Consider the following 12,554-nt stretch of genomic DNA (forward strand, 5'->3'; position numbering starts at 1 on the left):
TGCAAAAAAAGACAACAGAAGTACACCAAACTTTAAGATTAGTTGTCTTTTAGTTATAGGATTCAAGTGATTTTTACTTTTGATTGTTAATATTTATTTTCTGGATTTTATAGCTTTCATAATACAAAAAAAAATTCAACAATAGTTCATTTTTATAGGGCTCATATGAATGACTCTTGTTATCCCTACTGTTCTGGGGTCCAGATTCTCCAGGGAAGACTTTTAATAACTCATACTCCATCCTCACAGTTCATTGTTCCTCATTGCCCTGAATTCTTGTCTCTGCCAATATCTGTCAAAGCCATCTGGCTTTCATTTTTGTATTATTGTAACTTTGCATCTTTTATCATGAGTCTCCATCTAACCCTCAAACCCGGGTCTTACAGGGAAGCTGACAAAGATGAACATACCTAGTGAGAGACAATGGGGGGACCAGGGGTGGGAAGGGCGGTGGTTATCTCCATAAAGGATTCAATCTTTGTCTCCCTCTCAAATGAAATTCTCTTGGTCACAGGCTTCTGAATATTTTAGCCAAAGAGACTGTGGTATCTCCTGGCTCAGCCCTTTTCAAGCAAAATAGATTTGTATCTATCTGCCTCTTACAGCAGGTAATGAGGGTTCCTTAGGGTACAATGACTATTTAAGCATATGAGGTTTGAAACGACTAAAAACATTGAGTTCAAAAAAGAAAAATAATCACAAAATAAAGTACCATGGTATTTAATGGAATGTTGCCATGGGAGTTCATACTTCAAAGCTATATACATGAACGCCTTATAATAAAGGTCTTGTCTAGCTCTCAAGAACTACACATTGCTAAATAAGTCTATTCAGATTTTTTATTTTTTCTAGAGTCATGTCATTGTTTTGTCTTTCTAAGAATTTCGCCATTTCACCTAAGTAGTCTAATTTGCTGACATCAAGTTCCTCATAGTATTCCCTTTTAAATTTCTTTTAAATTTCTATAAGGTTGGTAGTGATGTCACCACTACAATGTTAATAAGTGTGACCTGTTTTTATTAATTTGGACAGCCCTAAGCTACTCACATAACCTCTCTGGGTCTCATGTGTATAATTAGACTCTGTAATCTTCTGTGACTAAACGTCCCATGAAGTAAACATTTCTAGACCAATTGCTCCCTTGAGTGAGTTATACTCTTATGAAGCAATAGTCCTTCAAACAAGAGCAGAAACCATATAACCATATAACATTATAAGATTCTTCCTCAAATATGAGGAACTTATAACTTCTTTCATCTGAAAACAATCACCATCTTAATCCACAAACAACAGATCTATCTAAAACCAAACATGACACTGTATTTATAATATAGGCACTCTATTTTCTATTTTATGAAGGAATAAGAACCAGTAAGCAGAGAAATAGCAAGTCAATCTACCTTTATGGGGCTAATTATTTTCTTTATACTTCAATGATGCTAGAAAAATACTAATGTCTTTCTCTCTTGATTTTAAAATATTTTTTAAAAAGCAAACATATGCCCTGAACACCTCAGGGATCCTGTTTAAAATTAAAAGGATTGCTTCTTGGCCTTTTGGCTAAGATCAAGTGTAAAATTAAAAAGAGAAGGAGAAAGAAGGGGAGAAAGGGAAAAGAAAAGAAAGGCGAGTAGATTAGTAGCACCTGAGAACTGATATTTTAAATAAGAATTCTGTCTTAAATTATTGACCCACAGAAGACTGAATTCGTTATCACATATCCACTTAATACCTTAAAAAAAAATATGCTGCTTCCAAACCTAAATTAATGTTTATGCTACTTACTCCCTTTCAATAAAGGCTGCTTTTAATCAAATGTCTTTTGAATTAAAAGTACTGTGGTCTATTGTAAGCCTTTTACATGGCAACTAAAAGGAACTAATGTTTGACCCATGCCCAACTTGGAAATTCTCCAAACTCCTGGGACAGTTCACATGTCAGTCGTGGCACCAAATCTAGACTCAAATCTAACACCTAGTTTTGCAAATCCTGTCATGTTCATACTTTTTAAAATATTTCATAAAGTCACATTGTTATGTCAAAAACTCCAAGCCCCACTGGGAAGTGGGTAAAATAAAAGGCAAATCAACTCATCATGACCAGTTATTTACCCTCCTTTGTAACTCACACAGGAGAAAATTTGCCAGGAAATCCTTGGGATGCCTCAGGAAAGAGCATTTAAAGCCCGAAGAAGTTGAAATCTTGTGGAACTAACTAGGATGATTAAGTCATGGGCTCCTAGAGTTTGAAGAACTTTCTTTCCTATGAAGAAACTGAGGCCTGGAGAGGTCGGTTGATGATCAAAGGGGCATAGCTAGTGGCAGAGCAAACTAGAGGTCTTGTTGGGACTCACAGGACTATTCGAATCCTGCCTCTGCCACTCTGCATGACCTCAAGCAACGTCCTAAAGCTCTCTGAGATTATATAGACAGACATAGTAATAGCAACCCAATGGGGTTGACTTGAGTGACAAATTAGATAATGTATGTGCAAGAATTTCATAAGAGCTCTAAAGGACTAAAAAAGTGTAAATTATTAACATGTCATCCCAACATTTCCATCACAATATTGAACTAGAACCACCCGTTGGTTGTGTTCATCATTCTTTTCCTACACAAATCCTCCCTCAACTTTAACAATAAAAATAAATGTTCCTTCCAAGGCTCCCTGTGACATCCCCATCTTTATCAACTCCCCTTAGAAGATTTTCCCCTAAGTGCCAAAGGATACTGCATCTAGCTTATGGTCAAAAAGTATGCAGACTCATAAACGAAAAACAGCTTTCAGGTGCTGAGAGGTAACTAGTTAACGGGAGAAGGATGTGCTCTGCAGTTAGGTAGATCAGAATTGAAATTCCTGCTCAACCTCTTAACGGTAAGAAGGCATGGCCAGTTTTTTTAAACCTGTAACCCAGTTTCCTCATTAAAAATAAAAAAAAAAATTGAGGGAGAGAATAATATCTAGCTCATAGGATTGTTACAAGGGTGAAATAAGATAATCCATGTACTGTTTAGCACAATGTCTGGTACAGAGTAAATGTCTGGTACCAACGTCTGGTAGAGCGAATGCTCAGTAACAGGTAGCTACGACTGCAGTTCAGAGCACAAAGTAAATTTAAAAGAACTATGTGGTTATCATCTACTTTATGTTCTTGCATGCTTTCATTAGGTAAACCTGGGTTACTCCAATGAACTCTAGAAATATATATATTTACTTACTGCAACCTGTTTCATCAAAATGGTCACCACAGTCATCGACATCATCGCATACAAGATGCTGTGAAATGCAATGTCCATTGCTGCACTTAAATTCATCTTCTCTACAAGGTCTAGAGGTCGAAGCTACACCTGTAATTTAAGAACAGAAGTTAAAGTCAAAGTCAAAACTTTCTCTTCTGTGGAACAAGATGCTTCCCTCTGTGGCAAAGATGGTTATTGCTCACAAATAAGCCTGTGCTTCCCCTACATTTCCCAGTCCCCCCTGCAGTTATGTTGGGACCATGTGACTCGTTCTGGTCAATGGGCTATGAGTAGGAAGCGAGATATGTCACTGCTAGACTGAAACAAACAAAGCCCATGTGCCTCTCTGCTTTGACAACCTGGGAAGCCATGTGTTTCAGGTGGCCTAGTTACAAGATGGAGGAGGGTTGGGCAACCTACACAGGCCTTTACCTGGGTGAGAAGTAAGTCTTCATTAGGTTCACTGCTGAGAGTTTGAAATTTGTTGGGTGCAGCAGCTAGTATTAATTACCTTGAATCGTATATATATAAAGCGCTTCCATTATAAACACCTAAATTATTTGGCACTGGCTTCATAGTCAGGAGGCAAGCAATGAGGAAAGTGATATTGGAGGCAGGAAAGATGGAGACCCATATTATGCAATGGCAAAACATCTGGTAAAAGTGTGACTTGGGAAAAATCAGAAGGCAGACCAACTGCTCGATGAGCATGTCAATCTATGGAAAGAGGTTAGAAAACAGAATGTTAGTAGTGTGCATTCCTTGTCATTACCAGTTGGGCCAGATAGTATTAAGACAGAGAAAAGCTCAGGGAAGAACCAGATGATTTATAAGCAGAAATGAAATAAAATAAAGTCTAGAAACTTGATGCATGGGAAGAACTGACTGCATTTAGATCCCAAACAGTGAGATTCTGCTGTTTAGAAGTCACTGAGACAGAAAGACCCAGGAAAACCTGACTTGGATGAAATGACAGCCCATCTGTTTTTCTGGATGGCCTGAAGATAACTGATGATCATTTGAGACAAAGGTACATGGGGAAAACAAAGCAAAAAAAGAAAGCAGATTCAAAAACTATGTCTCAAAAGTGAGGTTCTTCACTTTTAGAAGTGACTGGAATCAAACAGGTGAAAAGCCTGTCAATTTCCAGGAAATATATGACCAAGCAAGCCAAAATACTCTTGACGGGGACTCTAAAACCCATGGGCCCCCAAACCTACAAGCAGGGAGTGGCTGAAAGCTGTGCAGCTCCTAAAAAGGGCTTATTCTCTTGTTCCCTCTTCAACGAAGAGGGGAAAAGACAAGGAAATACTCCCAAAGGGTGGAGACAATGAGGGACAATAGACCCAGTGCTCCTCTCAGAGCAGAGCCTTGGCCTCATCAGTGAATCTCCTCCACTCCCCACTGTAGTGGCCTTCACAAAGTCTACATAGGGTAACCATATAGTTGAGAGTAAAAGGGCACTGTTAATAACTCCACCAGAGCAACAGACATAAATCAGGACTGCCCTGCGCCAACATGTGTCACCTAGTGTCACCTGGTGTTTCAGAATTGCTATAGAGTGGTGAAGGCAGTAGATCTCTAATTCTTTCTTGCCCAGTGGGAATCTTTATTTCTATTATGCTTCCCCCTGATCCACCACTATCTGTTGGGGGCAAGGGGGACACAAATAAAACTTATTTATGGACCAAGGGGAACCGAATCTGGAATTGACAGCAGGGCTACAGCCTACCCATCCAGGGCTCCTAGATTTCAGTTACTGAATGGGACTCTGAGTCACATCCCTTGGAGTGAGGGTGAGGGAGTTCTATGCATGGGAAGAAATGTGTAAACGGATTGTTACTGACATAAGGGTAAACTGTGGTGGAAATCATTGGTATTCATTAAATATCCATGCACTTCCCTGGGTTTCCCAGTCCCTCTTGCAGTCATATTGGGGCCATGTGACCAGTTCCACCAAATGACCGCAAGCACAAGCAAAATCTATCACTTCCAGACCCAGAAGATTAAGAACCTGTGTACCTCTTCCATTTCTCTCTTCTCCTGCCTCAGCAACCTCGAAGACTATGTGTTCCAGGTGGCATAATTACAGGACTGAGAACTGCCTGACCTTCATTGAACTTTAAATCAACCTCTGCAATCTTCAGCCATTGAAATTTGCAGTTTATCTGTTGTGATGGCAAGCCATGATTCCTTTAACTAACAATTTACTCCTTGGGAAGAGTAAGTTTACGGACCCTTTTATCCACTTTCAGATTTGCCTATGTGCTATAATTGTCTTGATCCATTGAAAAAAATGGCATTAACAGTAAGGGAAATGGAAAGGGGAGAGGGGTAGGGGGAAACTTGCCCCAAAATTTTTAAATGTTTTATTTCTGGGTTTTCATCCTTTTGTTCTCTACCTCAAATAAACATAGCAACAATGTTATAACCATAGGTTCGCCTCTGCCAAAAGGCAAAAAAAAAAACCATAAAATGAGTACAATTGGAGCACTGCAATAGTGTCAGTGTCCTCCCCAACGTCCCCTCCAGGATGACAGCTGGCAGGGAGAATTCCAAGGCCACATCAATACAAGGGATGGAAAACAGAAAAATTAGCCATTTATGTCAATTTTCCCAAATAGTATCCTTTAAGGAAAAAATATAATTGGAGTCTGGGGAAATCATTTTCCTCGCTGACTTTTTCCTAAGTAAATTATCCAAAAAATTAATCAACTCTCCCGTCCAATGAATAGATTTTAAAACATTCTCAAAATGGGGAAGCAGAGATTTTTTTCAATATCTAAAACATTAAATGCAGCCAGTTTGAAACTTCGATCTTAAAATAATCCCTTATTTTTCTCTTCTGAGAAATGAATTTTCATTTTAAAGATGCACGTAAGACAAGATCTGTTAACACCGGAGCTGCCTTATTTAACATGATCTTTTCAGTTGGACATTGAGAAGTTCACATGCCTAGATTAGCAAGAAGTAACTCTAGGCTAAAAAGTAGCCAAACTTCATTTCTTTAAAACAAATAAACCATTAATTTGTGAAGTGCCAACCAGCAATTAGGGTTTGTTCTCATTTTAAGAGAAAAAAAAAGGCGGGGGGGAAGCTTATTGAATATTTAAATGAAGACTGAATAATTAAGGGACTTGCTCAAATCAGACAGGAAAAAGCGGGCAGGGATGCATCTGAGTAACACGCAGGTTTATAGTCTGTAAACAGCTGTCAACAGAGATCCACTGTCATAGGTCCAACTCGAGCCTCTACAGAATGAACTGAAATCCAAGAGGTACATTTTGCAAACTGCAGATAATTTGGGGCCCTTCGTCTTTCCTTCTTCTTTTTCACTTTTGCTTACACTGCTCCTCTTTCTCATCACTCCCATCTCCACAATCATCCACATGGTTGCACAGCTCGTGCTTATAAATGCAGCGATTGTTGTCACATCGGAACCGGTATGGTGAATCACAGGAAACATCCACTGAGAAAGGAAAGATGGCAAAACAAAAGTACACGTTAAGAGTAGAATGGGTCAGTATCTAAAATGCTCCCCAGCCAGCAACAGTCTGGCTTCATTCATCCATTCATTTGTTCATCCAATTAACCAACTGACAAATACATCTTGACTATCTAATACACGCATTGTATCTAGGAACCAGATACAATGCCAAACAAGAAAGACACAGTCCTGGGGTGCCTGGGTGGCTCAGTCGGTTAAGCGTCTCTGACTCTGATTTCAGCTCAGGTCATGATCTGGTAGTTTTTGAGTTTGAGCCCCTCATCGGGCTCTGCACTGGCAGTGTGAAACCTGCTTGGCATTCTCTCTTCCTCCTCTCTCTCTGTCCCTCCCTCAGTTGCTCATTCTCTCTCTCTCTCAGATGAATAAATAAAATTTTAAAAAGAAAGAAAGCCACAATGCTTGTCCTTGTGAGCCACAAACTAGACGTGCTATGATAGCATCTACTGGCGAGACCTGATCCAGTTCCGGGGGAGGAGGGATAAGAAGAGGCTTCACTTGGGAAGGCTCTGAGTCGGGAAAGAGCACGGCAGGTGTTTGGGCCTGAATCAAAATCTCTGTAGCTGGAGCATGGAATGAGGGGAACAATGACAGCCATGAAGCTGGAGAGGCTGGCAGGACCCTACACAAGCTCTTACCCTAATAGCAAGGAGGCCACTGTTTGTCCCTCTGACTGCAGTTGTCATTGACTCTCTAGAGCATGAAGTTTCCCACCATGACAGACTTTCCTTCCTGAATTCCCTCACCTCTCTTACATTAAAGTTGCTATTTCACAATTGAACCCTGTCTTATTTTGTTGAATTAGACTTCTTGCTGATGCTTGTGCACCTGTGAGGAACCCAAAGGTAGAACCCAGGTTCCTTACTTGTTTGGTACAGGGGCATGGTCCTTCATGCATGTACCTGGAATTGGGTAAACTCAACACACATATGTGTTCTTCTACATGGAAGGCTTTGGCTGTTTTATTTTCCTTCTGCTTTTGCACACACAGGAGCAAAAGGAGAAACTTGTAATAAGGTTGGTTGGTGGGGGGCGGGGGGGGGGAGTCAGATCCAAGAGCTGATTCTTGGAAGTGTTGTTAATATTTATTTTTTCAAGCTCATTTATTTTTGAGAAGGAGAGATAGAGAGAGAGAGAGAGAGAGAGAGAGAGAGAGAGAGAGAGCAGTGCAAGCAGGGGAGGGGAAGAGAGGGAATCCCAATCAGGCTCTGCAATGCCAGCACAGAGCCTGATGCGGGGGGTGGGGGGGGGTGTTGATCCCACAAACCATGAGATCATGATCTGAGCCAAAATCAACAGTCAGATAGTCAACTGACTGAGCCACCCAGGGGCACTGGAATTATTGTTAATAGAACTGTTGCAGATCTACTTTGCTGTGAATGACAGGTGCAACACTATAAAATAGTGTTGGTTACTTTTTCATGTGGCTATGTCTCTGCCTCTCCAAGGTTTAATTTTACTAGCTGTGGGCACTTGATCTTACAGAGGGAGCAACTTCCTAAGGACTTCTTCAAAAGTTACACATACTTAAGATATTTTTCAAGATCCATTAAGTTAAAGCAAAACAAAATATGCTCAGTTCCTAACAAGAAAAGAGGTAGCAAGAAAAATGTTGAGATGCCACTGTGAAAATACAATGCATCCTAATCAAATTTCTCTGAAGGGAAGGAAATATTCTGACATGGCATTTTTGTCAAATCCTTGGGCTAAAAATGAATAGTGATGAATGTTTCAAACACAGATCTCAGGCAAAAGACCAAGTACAATCACAGTGATGCCACTCATGCATCTAGTATTCAAAAATGGTCCAACTGCTCTCTGGTATCACATGCTCCACATAAGAAACTCTGAGATTTTGCCAGATAACACCACTCCCATACCCGCCCTTTCTCTGCCTCTTACAGCACAGGTGAAGTTCTTCATCAGAACCATCGCCACAGTCATTATCACCATCACATTTCCAAGATGACCTGATACAAACATGATTTTTACATTCGAACATAGTAGCCGAGCAATATGCACCATTGGGGAAGCGAGTGGCTGTGGGTGGGGAGGAGACAAATACAAATTATTAGAAAAAGTACTAGTTTTGAAAAGTTAGCTTCTATTTCTCCTTTAGCCCTTTCCATTATAGCCTGCTCTTCCTTATTCATCAAGATGTTCTGTTGCCTGTCTGAAACCATGAGGGAATAATGAGGGAATACTTCTTAAGGACAGTTGTCCAATCCCAGTTTTCAAAGATGTGAGTCATTCTGTGGATAGCACTGGACTTCTTCTTTAGAGGCAAAAGCCACTCTTCAGCTGTGTCAGTACTGGCTTTACCCATCATCCATTTATACAGTTTCTTTGAAACCAGGTTTCAAGATGTGGCAACCACATCAATAATATCCATCACAGACAATCAACAACACTTAATATTCATTCAGTGATTCATAAAAACTAAAATGTGAAGAATAACATTGGCTTTCATTTTAAAGAACTTTTTTATGCCATCATGCACTTTAGAAAAATGTTAGTGCTATAAATTCAGAATGTTCTACTACCCAATCCAAGTTCTTTATATCCATCTATTCAAATATTCTTGTTTACCTGTGTTTTTTTCCAATTAATGATTTGTATCATAGTTAATAATGTGTAACTATTTTTCTTAGCACAGATATTTACTATATTTTCTATTTAAAATATTGTTAATGAAATGCACTTGAATGACTATTATGAACTACTTGGATACAGTGACTCAAATCCCAAGTGAACTCATAATTATCAATGAATGCATTGATAGATAATCAATGAATGCATAGAAAATCCCTATGGCTTTCTCATCTAAGAAGTGGTGGCCTGTGGAGAGGTAGGTTCTACTAGGCCATATGTGTTCATTTCAGATAAACAGCACCACAGGTGCCTAGAACTTACGACAGGTGGCTTCATCAGAGGCATCCAGACAATCAGCGGTTCCGTCACATTTTGATTGTTCAGGCACACAGTGTCCACTCTGACACTGAAAATATCCAGGTTGGCAGGTCTTCAACTCTGAAGAGAAAAGACTGTCATTCCAGAAGGCCTTGTCATTCTCAGTCAGGTCCATGGAATATAGTAAGTACTTCATCACATTACTATCCAAACTTTGTGACTGGCTCACAGCAAATGCACAACTTGTGGTTAGCAAATGAATAAACTCTCAAAAAATACACTTTCCCCACTCAACAACCTATCTCTCCTCTATTAAATAATCTCCAGCTTTCTCTCACAAATCTGAATCCCCAGACCCAACCCTTAATGAGTAAAGAGCTATAAAAAAATCACTTGGGGTTTATGATTCCTATTCTAATCTTCTGGCCTCTATACCAGGGAACTATAGTAATATATCCCTGAGGGCCACTTTCTGGGGAGCAGTAGGAAAAAATGAATGTATTTTTTGTCATTTATAAGGACAATGCAGACTGAAGTCTGCTCCTAGGAAATGTTTAAGTTAAAATGAGATTTTTAAAAATCTCTTGCCATTTCCCCCTTGTATTAATCAAGACTGCTGTAAGTTAAGAATAAAAGCATAGAAAATACAGAACAGAAGGTACTGTGTTATGCTAAGGTTTATATATAACACAAATTACAAAAAAAAAAAATTGTTTTACCCTGAAAAAACATAAAAAGTCGCATTTGAAGTCCCTACTTCTGTCAACAATGCTGACCCTACTACCACAACCCCTGGTAAGCCTCTCAAAGCACTCTGACAGTTACCACAGTCTCGTTCATCTGAGTTGTCTCCACAGTCGTTGGTATGGTCACAGACCCAACGAGAGGGGATGCAGCTTTGATCATCACAACGAAATTCACTTTCTGAGCACTCCCGGGGGACTGAAAAGGAAAGCCACACAGCCATCAGTGAGGACCAGGAATCACACACAGAAGACAGACTTGGGAGTTGGCCTGAATACCCTCAGTGTGCGAGGCACTCCTGTGTCCCAAGTCCTAGCAATTTGCTTGGGCTGACCGACTGTCTGCCCTCCAAAATGAGACCTTCTAACTCAATTTTAAGAATATAAAGAATGACCTTTATTAAGAGGTTTGTCCAAATATGATTTAATCTCAAGATAATTGTTGATTTCATGATAGTCTAGATAACCTCCAATAGAATTAAACATGAACTTTCTCAAATTTAAAATTCCAGTGGATCACACTTTCATGTAAGAAGTTTTTAACCAATTGATATTTGCAGGTGCAATCAGCATTCTGATTCTCTCAATTGCCTATGGCAAATGGTGATCACTTCTTATTTCCAAAAGGTGACCAAAATTACAATATATTCCATATTACAATTCACCTGGCTGGCTCAGTCAGCGGAGCATATGGCTCTTGATCTCAGGGTTGTGAGTTCACGCCCCAAACTGAGTGTGAGGCTAACTTAAAAAAAAAAGAATGCATTCCATATTAGTCGATCTGAAATTGACATGTATATCATGAATCACTAATAATACGTTCAGGGCAGGGTCTCAAAGTTGTTTTCAGAATGCATCCAGTTATTCAAGACTGACTATCTAGTTTGATATGATCCAGACCTTTGGATTCCTTTTCTTGACCTCCCTATCCAATTCTTTGTAGTTAGCACCTTCATTGGGAGAGAGGAACTAAAACCTGACCAGTCATTTAACCATTAGCCTTCAAGATCTCTTTCCTCTGCTATTAAGGCCATTTTGGGGCAAGTGCTTAAGAAGCAAAGTCTTTGGGTTAGCACCTTTCCTTCCTTAACTTCTCTTCATTCTGATTTTTTTCTTTCTATTCTATTTATCTTGTTATATTTGTCCTTGATTTATTATAAGTCACCTCAAGTTCTTTGTAGAAAAAGTTAGATATAAATAAATTTAACAAGCAAAAAACATACTTGGGTAAACATCCTTCTCCCCAAAATTTCATTATAAGTATCTTAAAAGGAGATGTTTATGTCTTTATCCAAAGAAAAAGTAGAAATGTAGCAGTCAGCAGAAAGCAAGAGGTCAGGTCATTGTCATCCTACCCATCGAGGAAGAATGGCATAGACAACTGAGTTATGGACAAAAAGAACAAGCATCACAGCTTTAGTGGCACACAAAACCCTGAACACTCACCGCAGTTTTCCTCATCTGAGTTATCTCCACAGTCATTGTGCCCGTCACATTTCCAGCGAAGAGGGATGCAGTGGTGGTTATTACAGCGGAATTCTCCCAGAGGTTTGCACGTCCTCTCCTCTACAAAGCACAGTCATTGCCAAGATTTCAGAAGCCAAAGGTCAAGAAATGCCAAGGTAGTGCTGGCTTTCTTGCGAGACAATCTGAGAATTATGCTACCATAGACTCAAAGCTCCCAGAGAGGAACGCCAGCAACATACACTATCAATATCCCTCTTTTGGCTAACCTGAACCTATCCTACTTAAACTTGAAACTGCTACAAATTAGATTCATTCTCTTTCATAGAAACTGCTCAAAAAATGAACTGGTATCTGGCTTGTAAATTTGCAACAAAGGCCTGGAAAGGAAGATTAAGTGATGCCACGAGCTAATAGAACATTTCCATCTCATTGCCTTTAGTGGATTAAATTCAGTGTTATTAAATTTAGTGTTAAAATAACCTGTTATCTTCCTTACTCTCTTCCAACTAAGCCTGGCATATACACTCACAGACATTCAGGTTTCAAGTAAAAGTATATGGCTAACCTGGACAGATTCTATTAATTCATTGGGCCTTTTGCCCGTAAGTTCTGTCAATGTTGCAATGTGACTTCAGCTTTCTAATAGATGGTATGGACAGAGAGACATTCAGAATATGAAAATCTTCAGAC

General features: G+C 39.6%; 1 protein-coding gene across 2 annotated transcripts in view; it reads right to left on the reverse strand.

The window, feature by feature from the left end:
- The window catches only part of LRP2 (LDL receptor related protein 2), a 199,123-nt gene that overhangs the window by 25,321 nt on the left and 161,248 nt on the right, over nt 1–12,554 (reverse strand). For both annotated transcript variants that reach the window (XM_043576972.1, XM_043576970.1), the window contains exons 58-63: nt 11,844–11,963; nt 10,480–10,596; nt 9,658–9,774; nt 8,647–8,784; nt 6,586–6,708; nt 3,219–3,347 (exon numbers count right to left, since the gene is read on the reverse strand). In XM_043576972.1, coding sequence (XP_043432907.1) covers nt 3,219–3,347; nt 6,586–6,708; nt 8,647–8,784; nt 9,658–9,774; nt 10,480–10,596; nt 11,844–11,963 — 744 coding nt within the window. The remainder of the gene's footprint in view (nt 1–3,218; nt 3,348–6,585; nt 6,709–8,646; nt 8,785–9,657; nt 9,775–10,479; nt 10,597–11,843; nt 11,964–12,554) is intronic.

The sequence above is a fragment of the Prionailurus bengalensis genome, chromosome C1, assembly GCF_016509475.1.
Source record: "Prionailurus bengalensis isolate Pbe53 chromosome C1, Fcat_Pben_1.1_paternal_pri, whole genome shotgun sequence".
NCBI classification, from domain to species: domain Eukaryota; kingdom Metazoa; phylum Chordata; class Mammalia; order Carnivora; family Felidae; genus Prionailurus; species Prionailurus bengalensis.